The following is an 18,553-nucleotide window of genomic DNA, read 5'->3' on the forward strand; positions in this document are numbered from 1 at the left end:
GCTCTTTTTTTTCTTTTTACTCAAATGTTTACAAACTCGGCTCAGTGTAAATATGAACACGGCGAAAACACGAAATTCCCGTTCCATTCACAGAAGCATTGCTGTTGCCTCTTCTGCTACTCAAACACAGCAACCGTTGCTTGGTACATAACACTCTGACTGAAAATATAACCACTATCTCAGCTTATATACCTGTCAGTTAACATGTATACTGTATAACTGACTGTATTTCCACAGGTGCAGTCGAATAATCTCCATTTATTAAAAACATAAATGCTTAGAAAATAACAGCAGTACAGTAAGGTGCAAATTACACTTGAGACATGTTGCATTTCAACTAGTGGCCGACATCCTTTGCCAGTGGTGTTACAGAGTAAAGACTCCCAGTCCAGGATGTTCCAGTCAATACTGAAAAATATCACAAAATTACAACACAATGCATGGGTTACACAGGAATGCTATGAAAGACCAGATTCATGACTCTGTAATTCAAGTTTTGCTTTTTTGTTGCCCATATTCAAATGTGCCATATGTTTTACACTCCTTGTTTAATTTTCAGGGATTAAACAGATAAACTTTCTCTGGACTGGTTTTAAATGGAGCTGTCAGGAAGGTGCGGGGGGGGGGGGGGGGCATCACATTAGATGCTTCGACACTTTAAACCCAGGCTGCCTACACAACTAGAATTCAACACAAAAGAGTAAATAAGCAAGCACAAAGCGAGGAAAAGCCCAGAACAGAGTTTGAGATTAGAGGAGAAGCAGCAGTATGCTGTGATATGCTGCCACTGCTGGTGCCAATATCACACATCACAGGCATGAGGCCGAAGGCAACAGTGGCAAGCAAACTAAAGCTGCTTAGTTTGGACTAATACAATGGACAAGACTGACTGAGTCCCTGTCACAGCTGTGCTTCCAGGTAGAAAGCACAGTGCTCCTTTTCTCTCTCTATAGGAAGAAGTTAGCGTGGTGGTGATTCAGTTACAGCCTTCTTCCTTATCCGCAAATTATTTCACTTCTGCATTTTAAATGAGAAAATCATTCACATACTGAATCTGAATGGGATGGAAAAATACTGAGGTGCTCAGACTCTTAATAACTACCATCACCAAACCTCCTGTTGTAATACTAATGTAGTCCAGGGGGGCTGTGAACAATGCTTTCAGAGAGCTACATCAGACTGCTATGAGAAGAGGTTAATTCATTATTATATGTAAAAGCAGAGAGTAAATTATCTCCCAGAAACTCTGTAAAAGGCTCACTTCTTACTCCAGAAAGAAGGGGAACTTCCAACCGCGTGAGCTGGTTTAGAAGCCAGTTTAAGTTTTCACTGCATATTCTAGCTTTAAGGATATGCTTTCAAAACGACATTGCAAAGGTCTGTGCTGATATAGAGCAGTTTACACAATATGTACATCACGTATTTATAAACACCCTCAAATCATTTCTATTTAAGGCTGCCACCTGGAAAAGAAAAGTTATCAAAAACAGTTGTTGTGGTAGGAAACCTGCCTCGTGCCAGCACCGCTTTCTTTTTTTTGGGGATGCGCATCTTTATGTTTGAGTTTGCTGACTCATGCTTCACTTCCTGACCAGAACAATGATCATTAAATCTACTCAACACATCTGAAAAGTAAATGAAGAGACATGATTGAGCTGCAGTGCTCGTTCACTTCAAAACAAAGGGGTCAGAATCGAGATGCTCGAGTCAAAAGAAAAAGTCAGTCATATGATGATTCAACAGGTTTGTCACCGGGCGGTCAGCACGCTACGTTAAGGCCAGAGGGACATCGCCAAAGTGGAACTGCACTGTAATGAGATCCCAGGTTTTATCAAGAGTAAAGTAAAACATACGCTATAACCAATATTTTTAAATTAGTGTAAGATCATTTTGATGTTTGATTACTGCAGAGCACCTAAGTATTTCAACACACACAGCCTGTCCCACAGGTCTGCAGGCAGAGGTGTGTGTCCCCTCCCCACCATGTCCCAAACACAGACACACGGGGCTTCACAGTCAACACTGCACTGGATCTGTCCAGGAGGGAGGACAGCCGAGGGAGAGCGGGAGAAGGTTTCACTCTTGGCAGACGGAGACTCATCTTACACTTCGTGTCACGGCTGACCGTCGTGATCCCCCATCGCGACTCCTTCATCTCCCTTTACGAGCTCTCCAGAGCATCCAGGACTTTCATGATCTGCTGCTTGATGACCTTGGTGGCATCGCCTGCGTTTGGTATCAAATATCTAAGTGAAGGGAGAGAAAGAATTATTAACTCAAAGGAAACCGCTGTTAAAATTACATTTGTGTTTTGTGCTTCAAAAAAAAAAACAAAACAGAAAAATTAGAAGAAAAACTGTTTGTGGGAGTATTTTTAAACTTTGGAAAGAGCCAGGCTAGCTAGCCTAAGGGTTTCAGTTTTTATGCTAAGCTAAGCTATGAGTAAAACTTCAGAAAGACGGCCAAGTAACTGGACCACTGAAATCTAAAATCTGCGTCTGTAGACAGGCACCTCTCCACCGCAGATATCTCCACTCCAGCTGAGTTGTTGCTGCCAAACTTGAACGTAATCAGTTCAGGGTGCTTCTTTTTGGATGTGATCTTCACCACAGAGTTCAGTGCTTGTCTGGACTGGATGTAGGCGAAGCCTTTCCTTGAGGCGATCTCCCTCAGGCAGTACATGTGAGTCGCTGTGATCAGCAAGTGGCTGGAAACAAAAGAACAGCGTGAGTGTTACAGTGTCTGATTTATTTTAAAGGAAGTGGGAGATTAGTCATGTTTAACAGCAACATCCCCATTACTTTCCCAATCCAAACCCCAACACCCATGGCGAGGCGTGGAGGATGAGTGTGGGAGTGTCACATGAGCACTGTCTTTTACACACATTACCAAAGTCACTGAGGAAGACAACCAACTCACCTCGGGAACATGTGACCAGTTTCTTTCACCTCATTACACGGAATGTGATGCTTTACATCTGGTTTGTTTATCCAGGTCTGAATGTTGACAATCTCCTTCCTGTCGTCGTCTGACATGGAAGAGCTGTCGATCTCATCTGCAGAGACAAGACATGGACGTTCCTTTCCTGTTTTTCAAAATAAAAGCTCCCGTATTACTCACATATGTTCAGTCCTGAGAGCGGGAGCAATCGGTGGGAGTTTACCTGTGTCATACTCCTCTTCATCACCGATGCTGAACACAGGCTTAACACCTCGGTAAGGTTTGCCAACGCGGTCGCTGCTGCTCACGTGTCTGGACAAGGAAAAAAGAACAAGGCAACTTAGAGCCTCACGTCAGAACTGAGTGTAAGACATGAGAGACATCAATGCCTGCTATGAAAAGTGACATTAAATGCACAGAACAGCAATGGCATGAAGATCTCCAGGCTGCAGTAAACATTCTTAGCCCACTACTGCCAGAGGTTATGCTGTTAAATACAAAGAAAGAGGTTAAATGAGACATTTCTGCTGGTTACCAGGAGTTAAAGATTAGCTACTGAATGATATTCGGGGCTATTTGTAGTGATTCAGATTGATTTTTTATGGTGGATTTGAATTTTTCTGCATAGCCCCGGCTATCATCTAGAAGAACAACAATGAAATGGAAAGACAAAGTGTTAGGTGCATCTCCAAGCAGACGGCAGTGAAGCTGAGGTTCTGCCTAAAACGCCTCAGTGTCTGGGACTACAGAGAGACAGTGAGCTGTGGATGTAAAGATGACTCAGCGCTTCCTGGGAGGCCGCAGCAGCTTCGACAGTGCAAACTTTACTGCAGCGCTAAATGTTAGTGAAAGCATGAAGACAGATCTTTAGAAACATCTCGCACACAGCCTGTCCACACTGTATGGGAAGGGGTCGTGTTGTATGAGTGAGCGGTGCTGGCAGAGATGCTGGTACTAAGCATGCGTTAATGTGACACAGGCTACGAGTCCTATGATCCCAGGGACGTGTGCGGGTCTACAGCCAGTGGACATGCTGGTGACAGACAGCTCGATGTCAGGAAGCTCTTACCGATCAGGAATCACCTTCTCTGGCCAAGGCAGATTGAAAGATATTCTAGTATGGAATAAGGCACAAGGTTTGGTGAACTTAAGTTAAAATACAACAATATAATAATTAAAAAAACGTCAGATTGATAGTAGGCCACTCACTGTCCATAAGAAATAAAGGCTTCAAACATTTTGACTGAGCAGATATTTCATCAGGAGTAAATGAAAGAAATCATACATATTAGCCTGATTTCTCATTAGCCACCTAATAAACGTCCCACTTCAGTGGAATGGAAATAAATAGAATTTGTTTACTGAATATATTGATTACACTGATTATCTATTAGTGAGAGGAATCACACAGATGAAACTCACCCTTACAAATGCCCTGAAAGTCTAAATCATGGCAGAGCTCAGTGTTAATGCATTGCTTTCATGGTATATTACCATGTTTTTTGTTTGGGGAGCCAGGTCCTCACCTGTCTACAGGGGTGGACGTATTCTCAATGAAGCTGATCATCTTCTCCTTTACGTTCACTGACTTGGACTTAAGAGCAAATGTCATTTTGTTGACCAAGGACTTGACGCCTTTGCTGTCTCCAGGGCTGCTCAGAGATTCTCCCTGTATTATGAGAAAAGAAAAGCACAAACCATATAAACAAGTAAAAATATATTTAAAATGTCCAACATGGACCATGCAGCGTCTTTTTTTACCCCACCCAAACACAGACACAAATTTTCAGCAATAAAGCAAAAAAGAAAATACAGTAAAACTGTATCAATATTATCAACATATCTCCACCTCATCCTTTCACTTACAGAAACATTCCAGTCCTATTTGAGGAACTATTTTTTCTGTCTTGTTATACATCCTGTATGATGATATTTCATATGCAGCAACTTTTCCACACTCCGTCATCATCACTTACGTCAGCAGAGCTGAGGCTGCTGTGAGATCCCGACGTGCTGACGATCCAGTGGACGTACGAAGAGTCGAGGCCTTCGACATTCATGTCTACCAGATGCTGCTGGAGGGCTGAGGGAACACAGATCTCACTGAGTTTTCACTTCGTACCCATTTCCAATATGTAATATGTATATTTACACACACACACACACACACACATATATATCCACCTGCATGTACTTACCCATGAAACCTCCTTTAGCGATGCTGACATATTCTTTGTTTTTCTGCAGGAGAAAACAAAGATGATTGTAGACAACATGTAAAATTATTACACTTATCAAACTGTGCCACAATTTGTGTTTCCACAAAATACAGGTCAGTGATGACTGAGACCCTCACCTGCAGGAAATGGGCCAGCACCATGTTCATGTACATGTCCTCCTCCTCCCTCCCGCTGCCCATGAAGCACAGGTGCTCTCCGCTGGCGATGGAGCCAGACTCTAAAGACTGCTTCTGAGCCTCCAACAGGGATTTCACAGAGAGAGCAAACTCAGAGGGATTCTGGAGCATCTGTGGGATAAAGGGAATAAATTTATTGCTTCGTATACATTTACATACTCATTATACCTTTTCATGCAGAGTCAATATTGTCAATCTCTCACCAGGTCAGAGTCCAGGTGGAAGGCCGTGGACAAGTGGCCAGCATTGTACTGCTCTGCAGGCCGACAGTCCACCACAAAGAAGCGTACCCCATCCTGAGAGGAAAATCAATTATTATCACATTACACATTATCTTCTCCTTCCTGCTTCTCACATGACTCACTTGCAAAAGGTTAATCATTTCCCTGTTAGTTTAAATAAGTTACATGTAACCTGAGGACGTTACTGACCTGCTGCTGCTGGTTGGCCTGCAGGATTTCAGGGACAGAAACAGGGAGACACAGGGCCTGACTCAGGTCGGTGTCCTCCTCTTTCAGAGCCACCAGGCTGCTACCAAACAGATTCTGATTCATCTAATAGGGCAGAAAAAGCACAGTTGTTCTCTTGTGCAGCTTCCTTCACCCCTTCGTTGGCTTTCTCATCACAGTCCTGGCTCTAGTGAACATCACTATGCGTGTATCAAAAACAAGACTCTTTACTTGTAGTTAGCGCCTTACCTTTCTGAGAGACAAAGGCGTCTTGCTCTGGTAATACTGGGCCAAAGAAAACAAATCTTCAATGTCTTCGGACTCCAGAAGAGAAGGAAACGCTTCCAGCATTTCTGTGGCAGAAAAAAGCTTCGTTCATTTCCACTGTTTTAACAAAGTACAGAGCAAATCCACAAATAGAAAGACGGGAACGTACTGATGATGTCCTCTTTGCTGTCTCCTTCTTGTGCAAGGATGGTCTCTCTGAGGGTGAGACAAAAAAAAAAAGACAAGTCAAATATACATTTAAATCTCCTTGGTATGACTGTGTTTGTGTAAAGTTTCCATCTGCAGCAGCATACTTGGCGTTGACAAGCATGATGAGCATGAGGAAGAAGATGAGGAAGGGGTCAGCCTGCTGGAGGTAGGAGTCCCACAAGGCCTGGGTAACATCTGGAAGGCAGTGACTGGAAAACAAGCTGCCCAGCTTTGAAGGAAAGACGAACACGGACACATAATTCAGACATGGCTGCAAATATATTAACTGTCTGGGTCGCTGAGAGACATGTGACACCAGTGTGAAGAAGGAAATACTGACCCAGCTGATGGCGTAGGAGTCGGGTGTGATCTTTTTGGTGTCCAAGAAGGAGCAGAGCTCGGGCTCGTGGTACTGCAGCAGCAGTCTGTACAGGTGGAAAGGTCGACCGTTTGGCACACAGTCCCTGAAACACACACATTTTGCAGGTATTTCAGTTAAAGTTTGTGTCTCTGTGTGAGTAGGATGAAAAGGACGACAGCGTTCGGATGATTCACCTGGGGATGTACTTGTTCATGACCGCGTAGAAGCAGTTGTAGAGGTCGCTGCGGGGAAGGTGAAGGCCCAGAAGAGGCTTGAGCAGGTGCGGCCAGCTCAGCTCTGGAGTGAAGGTAATGTTGCGGGACTTACAGTAGAAAGTGATGACCGACTCAACGTCGGACACCATGTCGCTCCTCTCTTCCTCTGAAACTCCCAGCTGGTCTAAACACGGGGACCAGGGGAGGTGTTAGCTGTGCTTTCTCCATTTAACATTCACACAGCAGAGAAATGTAGAACTGACAGGTAAAAGCCAAGGGCAAGATTTTACACAATTATTCAAATACACATGACAAGAAAATGTTTTTCTGTATGCCTAGTTTTTCTGGGCATCTTTCTATTTTAAGCTGTTCTAGATTTTGGTGTCAACTTGTCAGAAGTACAGACTAATAATAGCCATTTGTTCCTCTGAAATCCTGAGGATCTTCTTTAGATACTGGCAGAGTGAGTGAGTGAAACCAAACATCTGTCTCCTCTCATGCTGCTTACAGATGTGTGTCCTTGACACATCCTGCTCCTGTCTGGCTGGTGACAATATACTTTCAAGGAATTAGAGGCACATGTATTTACTCACCAATCAGCTGTTGACTACGGTTATGAATAAGTGTCTGTTCGGGCAAATCGAAGACGCCGTCCCAGGGGGACAGACTGTCTCCTTTCCCAGAGACATTTAGTGCGATCTGCCGGGACAAAACGAAGAGTCAGTGCTAAACATGAGGACACTAAACACACATCAAAGACTGATCTTCAACCAGTGACTCAACTGCTGCTCCACTAATAAACACCTCTTCTACTGAGATGTAGCTGTTCAGGCTAACTGGTGATACTGTTTGTGGACTATTCAGAGATTTTAAAACTAAACAATATCAAGCGATGTCCTTAAAAAATTGATTAAATATTGATTAATTGTGTCTCTACAAAACACGGCCATAACGTGTGTCTGCCATCAGTTTGTAAGTAAAAGGATGTGTGATGCCAGTCGCTGGGTGAATAATATTCAGGCTCCGTGAATGGTACGTTACATGGTCTAACTGGGTAGAGCTGTCCTACAACTGCCCTTTTTCTATGGACGCTACACAAACGTCTTATTCAAAAGAAGCTTAACAGTGAATTTACAGGAGATAATGCCTCCTTTGACAGAAAGGCATTTTGCATGCATAGCCAACGACAGCTGTCACATCGAAAGGCCCAAATAAGGGCAGTAAGAGAAATGTGCAGGTGGTAAGTACCCGAAATAGAAGCATTCAACATTTGTCCACATGCTTCACATATAAAACATGTTGTAGGTATGTGGTCTCAGACTGAACTAAAGCATGTCATGTCAGCAACATGTGGGTGTGTCATGAAGAGGTTATGGTCATTTGAGTATGAGATGCTGGTCTTTCCAGTCTGTTCACTTCTGCCTGACGTGAGTAATTCTCACATTCACGGCATGTGCTCTCCAATAATAGAAACATTACTGACTTCTGGTCATACACATACACAACATCTTGACTATTATGAGTTTTTACAGCTGTATGTTTTAAACTACAGCCATATTCAGAGTGTTTTTTGTAATAAGCAGTCCTGTTGTGCTCCTCACCTTCCACATCTTAGCCCTGTGCTGAGCTGAATTCTCCTGGACCTGGATGATGGCTCTCTCCATCTCCATGTCAGAACCGCCAGAGTCTAGAGCCTCAGCTAGATCCTGGTCCCTGAGGAGGCACGGACGGCACACAGTGACAATGGTTAAATGTTTTCCAAAAAGTTTAAATAAAGTCCATCAGTCATCATCTTTTACAGTAACAATAATCGTAATCATGTTAATTTATAAAGTGAATCATGTTCACAAGTTTGTCGAGCTGATGTGAGTAGCGGCTTAATTAAGGTGTCAAGCAACAGAAAAGTAAATGATCAATGGAGGAAAAATGCCTCTCTGGTCTCTGATATCTTGCAATCTGCACTTCTAATTACATTTGACATTTTGGAAACTAAATGTTCACTGATTAACAGATAAATTAACAGAATAAAAATCGATCGCCGCTCGTTAGAGCTTTATGTAATCATTGTTACACACACTGTCAGAGTAACTTCAGACTGGTGGCTGATAATCTCGGGTTGTCTTTTCTTTATATTATGGAGTGAGACGTGTTAAACATCAGCACGACCATTTAACAGACCGCCGAGTAAAAAGACGCCTGAATCTTTCTTTATTATGATACTTCGGTTTCTCCACATCGCCGAGCCCCTGCACTCATTTCTGACAGCTCTTGACAACGCCGGTATTTTTCTGACAAGTCCACAAAGTCACTCGTATCGAGCAGAATGATTATATCTGAATGATTATATGTGAATGCAGCACATGAGGTGAGGACAGCAGAGCGGGTCAGGAGTGGGGCTGTGGTCCGGTTCTGTTTCAGAGGAAGCAGAACTCGACCAAACACCGGCTACCAGGCTAGTTATTGTTAGCTTGCTGGCTGAGACGCTCTGTACATAAACTTGTCGATACGAGAAAGAAAGTGACGAGACGATAAATACTTCGATTGATATTTTCAGAAGCTCCTCATTAATCTTTGTCCGTCTCAGTGCCTCGGCTAGTCAAAAAAAAAAGAACCAACTTGGGTAATTAACATTAGCTGGCTAGCTGCCGAGCAGTAACGGTACCAAACTGCTTTGACTAGCATCCATCGTCAGCAGAGCAGATTAGCTCCACACACTCGTGATTAGCTTCTTTACGTTAAATTCTGCCAGATGAAGCCGACGCGAGTGTCTGACAATCGAAGTTACGACTCTCACAACATTAGTCCGACAACAAATTATCTCACCAGCTGCCCTGAAGAGCTTCCTCCACGGCATCCGCCATTGTTGTGTTGACGGAGACACGTCAAATGCCGTCAACACGGCCGATGTGTCGCGCAACGCTGACACTGATTGATTGTCGAGCAACTGAGATTGTCTGATGAGAGCAACAAATCGCCCTCGTTCTCAAATTCAATAAAGATGTCAGCACGTCTGAGAAGGACCAGGCTACTTTAAAAAAATACGCTGAAGTATGAACGTTAGTGTGCATGAATCTTTGTTCGGGACTTTTGGATAGATATGATATACATATACAACAATATGTATATATGTGTAATTTCAGTGTATGAATCAATCAACGTAAAAAGGGTAGGTGTAATAAGCAAAGGCTTCAGCCTACAACTCTAATTTTTAATTGACTAATATAAATTCGACTTATTTCTTGATGTTATGGCCACAAAGGTTAAATTCTATATTTGACAGGCCACGTCTTTTAATATCAGACCCTCCTTATAAACAATAATAGGAAAAACATGGGTGTTACTAGTAACATTAACGGCTCTTTCAGACACAACTTGATTTGCACTGTGCTCCTGTTTGTGGACAATCTCCAATCTGCTTGTTTGTCACTTCAATTAAATTTTATTTATATAGCTCCAACCACAATAAAATTGTGGCACGCTTTACAGAGACCCAGAGCCTGACCCCCAGAGCAAGCATTTAAGGCGACAGTGGCAAGAAAAAACCTGGCTCACATGGAGGACCCTCCTGCTGACGGCCGGTGGGTTTGAAAAGATTCATATTCAATAAAAATGATCAAAAAACTAAAATAATCAATCTGTCCACAAGTCAGTAGTATAGCTGTTGAAGATCACCAGGAGAAACAAGCAAGAATATTAATTCCATGAAAAGTAAGTTTCAAATAATGAAAACTAAAGTTTTTAATCAAAGTTATTCAGAGAAATGATCACAGAGTTCTCAGTGGGTTAAAATCATGCTGCAGATTGCACCGCTGTGCACTGTAAACTACAAGAAATTTGCAGAGGTGAAACTCGTTCCAGGAATTATAACTTTATTAGCATTCATATTCTTTCACTTTGGTCACCATACACATCGCTGACTTTCTATCAAGCAGCCTGAATTCAGTGGATATCTGCAGATTAACTGCTGAAGGTTTCTCCCAAATGAACTCCCCATTTGTTTCTTTAAGTTTGAGAAAGATGATTTTTGATGTGAAGTAATCCCCACCAACTGCAGCTGGAATGCATGATTTGGTTCTTTGGTATTACCACACATTCAATGAAATACAGCCATTACTGCTGCTACATGAATGAATGCCGGATGTTTCAATTTAGTTTTTCTAAAAATTGAAAGTGTCTCTAACATACAAACATTCAGCAGCGGTGGCTTTTTATTTTTTCATTTAACATTACTATTATTATTTATTTTTACAGTGTATGGATGCTACTTGAGAACCAAATCATACACTGTACCAAGAGATTCTCAGGGCTGCATGTAGGCTGGAAACAGTAAGGCCTGGGGTTGTGAGAAGATAATTTGAAAAGGAGAGAAAGAAAAAATAAGATAAAATCACTGTCTTTACGTCTACTCTGTCAAAAGATGAAACCAAATGTAGCATGAAAATAAACATTTTACCATAAAATAGAAAATAAATCATGTTTCTTAAAGTGAGCTAGGAAAAAACACTGACATCTCCTGACACGCGGGCAATTCAAAAATAACATTTTCATAAAACTAAAGACAAAGCTGGTTAAATTTTTTGCCAAAAGTATCTTATAGTTGGGGCTTTCCTAGTGTTAAAGACAGCACAAGCAATGCATTTACATTTATAAAGTGAACATGCTGAACAAAGTATATAAAAAAAAGAAAACAGGCCATCCCATCATTAAAAAAAAACACTTGAACACACTAAACTAACCTCTCTGTTGCCCCGTTTCCCGGGATCAATTCCAGCATTACAAACACAGACATTTGACTACAATTTTAATCTTGCATCCAAAACTGACAATGTATGTTACAATATGGAAGTAGCTGGACAAAAACACTTTAGATCAACATAAATTAACAAGTGAACAGTCCATTAGAACTACATAAAGCTCTCAGAGTATTTTCTGTAGATCTGAGTGTCACAGAAGCCTTAAAGTCAGTAAATGTTTCAACAGACTGTGCACATTTCAATTCTCTATTTAAATAATTACGAGTAATTTAGACAGGTATATGTGGCCATTCATGTATGTTTTTCTCACTGGATGACCTAATCCTTCTCTTTATTCCGAGCAATAAAAAGGTCATAATGTTCTGGTTGAATTAAGTGCCAGTGGAATAAGCCCCCCGCCCACCCCCCAAAACAACCCCCAAGCCAATGACCCGGCAGCCTCGGTTTGATTGTGAATAGAAATCCTTCTTTTCCATGATAACAAACCCCTTTAATGTGATGTAAACACAGTATATATATATATATATATATATATATTCAGGGCTCTTCCTTTTTCTCACATTATCCAGTACTCATTTTTTTTGACAAATCAAAGAAAGTCAGACATTTGCACTTTTAACACAGTTATGTTCAGCAATGCAGACTGAGATTGGCGATCAGTTGGCAGAGACGTTACAGTGTTGGAGGTTTCAGCCCATACTTCCTGGCCACTTCTGTCTGGGCGTACGCTGCATCACATAACGAGTACAAATGGGCCATCTCCATCTCTGACTTGGCGAGGTTAATCGCCTTGTTGAACATTTCTATTGCCTTGTCCAGATTCCCCCTGAAAAGAAAATCCTCTGGTTATTACAAGCACTTCAAAAAGACTTGTAATGTGTGGTTTGGATTAAACTGTTGCTCTTACCTCTGCACTTCAATGGTTCCCATAGTTTCATAGGCAAAGTCACACTTGTTGTCAATTTCAATGGCCTTACTGATGAGCTCTAGACCCAAGTCAAGGTCTTGTTTCCACTGAAGCTGTAACAGCCTAGACACATATTAAACAATTACCAACATGTCCTATTTCCACGAATCAGCTGGATTATGAATGAACCGTGAAGGGGAAAATAAAAATCTACCCCTTGTGGACATATGTTGTAGCGTTGTCTGGTTCCAGCTCGATACACTTATCATACATCTCGTCTGCTTTTCCAAACTGCTGCTGATCCGTCAAAGCCTTAAAACAACACAGAACGACAGAGTTGTAGGGTCATGTTGAACATCAACGAGATCTAGAGGTGCCACTTTCTTGTCTGAATGAAAAGTGTTACAACTGACTTGTTGAACGGTGGTCAAATGAATAGTCAGCGAGCACCGATCATGTTTGAAAAGGAAACTCTTACCTGAGCGTAAAGAGCATAGCCCTCAGCACACTTTGGGAACCTCCTGATAACATCCTCAAAGCCGTCCATAGCTTTCTGTACCTGTGTTGGGTTGTTTCCAGTATATGCTTGTCTGTACTGAAGAACACAAGACCAAAGGAAAACAGATAAACTTAAACTGTACCAGGCATGGTTGCTACATGTAAAAAAAAAAATTTGGGATAAAAAAAAAAGATAATTTCAGGCAAACTTGCTTTTTAATCAGTGTTTAATTGATAACTTACTAGAGCAAAGCATTTCTGTGCTTGGGCCAGAGCAGAGTCCGGCCTGAGCAGGATGCACTCATCAAAGTCTCCCACTGCCTCGTCCACTTGGTCCAACAGGATCTTCAGCTAAGCAGAAACACAGAGAACATTTGTTATGAGGTATAATAAAACATGACCACCGTCATTTTGCACTATGGCAAAAACAGTCTGACACTCACTAAACTACCAAGCAACAAAAACAAAACAAGTGAACCTCCTACCTGACCCCTGTGGTGATACACATCAGGGTTGCGTGTGTCAATCTCTGCCGCCATGTTAAAGTCTTGTGTAGAAAGCAGAGGCTGCTGCTGCTGCATGTACATGCTTCCACGCTTGATCAAAGCATTGGCTCGTAGCTGGGAAGATTAAAGAAAGGAGGAAGAACCTGTCAGGTTGTAGCTTTCCGAGTTCTCTGTGAAGAATATTTTTATTTATGCACACAAATTATAAGACAAACTGAGAGAAAGTATGAACTGAAGTCAAGACCAATAACTAGATGTTTCTCAGACAAGATATTTTGACCTCAGTGACAAACTGTCGCTGATTTTATCTGAGAACTTGATGTGATTGTCAAGTAATGGGATTAATTTATCACAACAGACTGGTCTCTCGTATGGTACATTTTCCCAAAATGACCAAATCCAAAGGATTATCTTCACATACAAGTGAACCTTAACATAAGCTACAAGGAACTGGCAACAGGCTATACAATGTTTTTGTAGTGCCTTTCAGTGGTACTAACTATTACAGTAGCTGAACTGCTCTGATAATCTCCACTAAGAGCAGGCATACTGATCAAACAATCCTTACCTTCACATTGGCGTCCTGCATGTTGATTACCCGGTCCAAATCAGGCTGAGCAGCAGTAGCGTTACCAATCAGCAGGAAGAAGGTGGCGCGCAGCAGCAGGGCCTCAGCAGTGTACCGACCACCTGACTCGATCTCCTTGGTGCATTCGCTGATGATTTTGTCATAGTTCTCCTCCTCCATGTACTGCTTTGCCTTCAGGTAGCCAGAGCTAAGGACGTGAAGAGAAAAATAAACAAACAGATCAGGAAAAGCGTTTATCTACCAGTTCTACCAATTCTGCCAAACTCCTATGAAATTTCCTGTGGATAATTTATTATGAACGATGATGACTCTGATCATCCCCTGACCTTTGCTGTAGTGAGGTGGAATGCCATGAAATTTTCTGACACATCCATGCTCCCCTGAGGACACATCCTATGGATTTTGATGTCCCAGTGAGTGCTTCCCTAACACCAAGCTCAGGGGAATTTATCAACTCTTTACTCTTAATATTTTAAAAATCTAACTGGACAATAGGCATGACATTTCCTGGGCTCATTCACACTAACCAGAGAGAATTTTTCACTATACGGTTAATACCTACTGTCCTGCTTACCATACAACTCAGTCAGGGACACAGATTCCTACGGCTCATTACCAGGATCCTGTTCTATACCACCAGCTCCTCCGTCCCTAGCAAATCAAAATTCACAAAAACACTGATACTGATCACATGTTCTCTGACCTCTCGGTGACCTCAGCTGCCTCGCCCTCTTTGTCCTTGTCTTCATCTTTCTTCTCGCCCTTCTGCAGGGGCTGTGAGATGATGTCATCAGTGAATGAGCTAAAGTAGGACTTGATGAACTGAGGAGAAGGCATCATCGGCTCACGGTTCTACGGAGGAGGAGTTTAAAACCCACACGTTTACTGTGACAATTCAGGAAAATAAAACAGAAAGACGTGTCACTTAAAGTGGACAAATACCTTGTACTTCTCTTTGGCCTTCTCTTTCCCCAGCTGTTTCAGTACTTTGTCTGCTAACAGCATGCTCTGTTGGTTCTGGAAAGCCTCAAGAATACACACTGCTGTGACATCTGGAAGATAAGCAGGGAAGAAAACCAACAATAATATCAATAAGTGTCACATATTTTAAGCCAAACGTGTAAATGGACATTTTTAGAAGAAAGACGAGTGTCTCACCCTCTAAGCACTCCTTCTTGTTGTCTAGTTTTTCCAGAGCTTTAGCCCTCCTGAACAGAGCCTTAACATAGCGTGGATTTAGCTCCACGGCCTGAGAGCAGTCCTGTACCACTTCTGTCCACTTCATCTGAAATGACAGGTTTACATTAATTATCTTCCAAACAGCATCTGTATCTGAGTGTACAGTGGTCCAGAGGTCTGTCCTCTACCCGGAGGTTTACAGATGCAGTGGAGAAACAGATGTGTCATTTGTTTTTTTTATTGCATTAATTTGGAAATGGATTTGCTAGAAAATGAACAGTCGTTTAATAAAGCAACCCAGGGGCAAAACATTTGTCCTAATTGCTGTAAATCTAAATTATAGTTTTATTAAAAAAAGACAAGGGTGTGCACAACATGCTAGAAAGATTTTCAAAAACTAACTGATTTTATTCCAAAGCAAGACCAAAAACTTTAGTCATGTTGTCGTCTCAAGACCACTATTTAAAACTAATCCTTAAAACAGTATGTGCAACACCATAAAACAGTTACAGAGTTCAATGATTAATCAGAGTTTCAACATTACACTTTCAGTAGAGAGCAGAGGACCTCATGAGGTTTTATTAAGCTCTGTGAGCAGGTCTTTCACAATAACAACTAGAACGGCCCTCAATAGAGTGCACTCCTCTGCCAATACCCTATCTTGCAATGTTACGGAAAGTGATCTAAAATTCCTAGATATGCCCCTTTAAGCAGATTTGCCCCAAAGTTTAATGGGTTCTTTCCTGGCCCATGGCCCATCCCTCCACCAAGTTTGGTGCAAATCTGTTCAGTACTTTTGAGTAATCCTGCTGACAAATAAACAAAAAAACACAACCTCTGCACAGATTAAAGGAAGATGGTGCCAACCTGCTGTTCATAGGCTGCTGCTCTGTTCTGGTAAAATGTTGATAAATCAGCCTTCTGCTCTGTGGGACAGAGAGCAATGGCCTCTGTGTAGCACTGGATGGCATTCTCGTATTTGCCAGCCTTGAAGTACTTGTTGCCCTTGTTCTTTGCTGCTTGGGCCCGATCCAAGGGGCTCTAAATAAGAGAGAGAGAGAGGGTAACATTTATTGATTAAAGACACTCCCCTGTGGACTGGATCAAGGATTAAAAAGCCAAAAGACCGTTTATCCACATAATTAAGTATCACCCAGCATCTTACACTGCCATAGGCTTTTCAAGTGAAATGCATGCATGTGCCTGGGACTGAATGCAATACAACTGACAAGCCAAAGGTGCACAGAAACCATTTACAACAACTATGTCTACAGGAACACATTAACTGTATGGTGAACTTAAAATAATAATGTAAAGCAAACATTCATGGATATACATGAACAAACAGGAAAGGTATAATGGTGATCTTCCCAGAGTGTGCTTTGAGTATGCTTTGAGCCTTAGAAACTGTAATGAACTGGGATGCCTGCACAACGCTGGCATACTTGTGGTAACACCAAATGAATGACTTCGTATTAACATAACCCAATGCCTGAAATGTATCATACTAGGAAAATAATTCTTATAATTACACAGTGTGCTTTCATTTAACATATGGAGGCCATAATTACTCAAAACATCAATGAGGGAGCATGCACTTTACATCAGGAGGGATAAAAAACAGGCACACTCAAACAAGAAAGTGACAGCTCTCCCTGACAATATACCTGCAAGCACTGCCTCTAAACTAAGGCTGGGTAAAATGTTTGCTACAGTCCTAACGTAGCTTGAACATAGTTGAATACTTTAATACGTTTGAAACATTTGAAAGTGAAAGTAAAATGTCTCCCAAAAAGGTAACACAGACGTTTGGACCGTGAACTGTCAATGAACTATTAGAGAGTAACGCTAACTATGCGAATCAGATTTGCCCATTACTCATGCATGGCAACCAAAAGTAAATTATATGACAGGCCCCCTACAGCCTGTTACACTACCGAATAAAACAGACTGCTTCAAATCAGTCTGATCAGTCTGGTTTCAATGACAGCCATCCCCGCCCCATTTGACTTTCTGAGAAGATAACGTTAGCTAGCATGATCAAAACATTACACAGTTGTGCAATTAAGGCCGGTTAAAAGCTCGTCATATCGGTCCTACATGCGTATACCTATGTCTGTTATTATTATGGACATTTAATCTGCTGGACTTTTCCACTGTATATCTATTGTTTTTGCTTTACAGAAGCGTAATGTTATACATCTGCGGCCAGGCTAGTTCACCTAACTAACCTAGCTCGCTCCCTTGACGTTGGCTTACGAAACAGCTAGCTAGCAGTTAATGTTGGCTAATCCACCTCCGATGAGCCGGTTGCTATCATGGTCGCTATCGGCCTTGCTCTGGTGAAGGTAGCTGTCACTGACAGCGTCAGTAACGTTAGGTGCCCTTGACCGCACTTGCACGGCAGTGATAGGTTTAGTCATTAAAGCGTATGCATTAAACAAAAGCACATCATGCTAATGTTGTGTGCGCGTCACATTAAAAGCAGAAGCACGAGGAGCCTCCAGACAACAGCAACGTTACCATGTTCTCCTGCTCTCGACTGGCTCGAGCTGCGCCGTCTTGGCCCTGCACGGGACTGGCGCTACCTTCTGGTGTTTTCCGCTCCCCGGTCCCTTTCCTTTCCTTCGTCCTGCTGCGGTTCCAGAGGTAAACCGCCCCCACTCCCAGCACGATGGGAGTCCCGACTAACAGTGCCAGCTGCCAGCGGGGTAGTCCAGTCCCGGACTGCGGCTCGACTGGCTTTGAAGCAGCCATAATGTACTACAGAGCAATGGTTAGCCAGCCACAGTACCACCACCAGACAGCGTGAGCAAGAGCCGCTTCTTCTTCCCGTGCTCCGCGAGGTCAAAAGCACACCGCAGGGGATCATGGGATACTGGAGGACAAGCCATGTGCCGTGCGTAGTTGTAGTACTACCGTGGTATTTTGTAGTCCAAACATTATCTCTGAGCAACTAAGAAGCAGGTTAAATGAGACTAGAGAAATCACAATCAGGCCAATATTGCCCACAGCAGTCTGTAGTTTAAGTTACAGTGTGCTGTGAAGGGCAGTGTAAAATGTAAAATGTATGTCATGTATCTATATCTGTATTTACACGAGAAATTGTTCAATACAGTAACTGAAATATTTTATAGAGAAGACTGGTTATAAGAATGAAATACATTAAAATATACCAGTGGACTCATCCTGATATACTACATGCTACCAGATTTACCATTTAGTTTGCAGTTAAGTGATCAAATATCAATTAACGTAAATA

At 42.1% G+C, this 18,553-nt stretch overlaps 2 protein-coding genes across 3 annotated transcripts; both read right to left on the minus strand.

Moving 5' to 3' along the window:
• Positions 1-238: 238 nt before the first annotated feature.
• On the minus strand, positions 239-9,739 carry tbc1d23 (TBC1 domain family, member 23). 2 transcript variants are annotated; one of them, XM_041040730.1, is made up of 19 exons: positions 9,682-9,739; positions 8,460-8,571; positions 7,452-7,557; positions 6,838-7,042; positions 6,623-6,746; positions 6,387-6,511; positions 6,242-6,288; positions 6,055-6,158; positions 5,788-5,910; positions 5,560-5,652; positions 5,297-5,467; positions 5,139-5,181; positions 4,917-5,023; positions 4,467-4,609; positions 4,010-4,054; positions 3,164-3,252; positions 2,920-3,055; positions 2,513-2,707; positions 239-2,246 (listed from the first exon to the last, which is right to left on the minus strand). In XM_041040730.1, the coding sequence occupies exons 1-19, from the start codon at positions 9,717-9,719 to the stop codon at positions 2,162-2,164; spliced, it is 2,091 nt and encodes a 696-aa protein (XP_040896664.1). In that variant the 5' UTR covers positions 9,720-9,739; the 3' UTR covers positions 239-2,161. The 2 variants fall into 2 exon arrangements, with proteins under 2 accessions (XP_040896664.1, XP_040896665.1); XM_041040731.1 differs by lacking the exon at positions 4,010-4,054.
• A 971-nt stretch (positions 9,740-10,710) lies between these two features.
• tomm70a (translocase of outer mitochondrial membrane 70 homolog A (S. cerevisiae)) lies at positions 10,711-18,129 on the minus strand. Its single transcript, XM_041040006.1, has 12 exons — positions 17,815-18,129; positions 16,159-16,332; positions 15,271-15,397; positions 15,055-15,164; positions 14,816-14,964; positions 14,092-14,299; positions 13,503-13,637; positions 13,261-13,368; positions 12,998-13,114; positions 12,734-12,831; positions 12,520-12,642; positions 10,711-12,438 (listed from the first exon to the last, which is right to left on the minus strand). Exons 1-12 carry the CDS (start codon positions 18,046-18,048, stop codon positions 12,285-12,287), a joined length of 1,737 nt encoding a protein of 578 aa, XP_040895940.1. The 5' UTR covers positions 18,049-18,129; the 3' UTR covers positions 10,711-12,284.
• Between the last annotated feature and the right edge of the window lie 424 nt (positions 18,130-18,553).

This window comes from Toxotes jaculatrix, chromosome 6, assembly GCF_017976425.1.
Source record: "Toxotes jaculatrix isolate fToxJac2 chromosome 6, fToxJac2.pri, whole genome shotgun sequence".
Taxonomy (NCBI): Eukaryota; Metazoa; Chordata; class Actinopteri; family Toxotidae; genus Toxotes; species Toxotes jaculatrix.

Coding starts and splice junctions, on each gene's coding strand:
- tomm70a (XM_041040006.1), bottom strand. CDS start 18,048: ATGGCTGCTTCAAAGCCAGTCGAGCCGCAGTCCGGGACTGGACTACCC. Junction 16,333..17,814: donor GTCGAGAGCAGGAGAACATG/GTAACGTTGCTG, acceptor TCTCTTATTTAG/AGCCCCTTGGATCGGGCCCA. Junction 13,115..13,260: donor CACAGAAATGCTTTGCTCTA/GTAAGTTATCAA, acceptor TGTGTTCTTCAG/TACAGACAAGCATATACTGG.
- tbc1d23 (XM_041040730.1), bottom strand. CDS start 9,719: ATGGCGGATGCCGTGGAGGAAGCTCTTCAGGGCAGCTG. Junction 5,911..6,054: donor CGCCTTTGTCTCTCAGAAAG/GTAAGGCGCTAA, acceptor CTGCCCTATTAG/ATGAATCAGAATCTGTTTGG. Junction 5,024..5,138: donor CGCTAAAGGAGGTTTCATGG/GTAAGTACATGC, acceptor GTGTTCCCTCAG/CCCTCCAGCAGCATCTGGTA.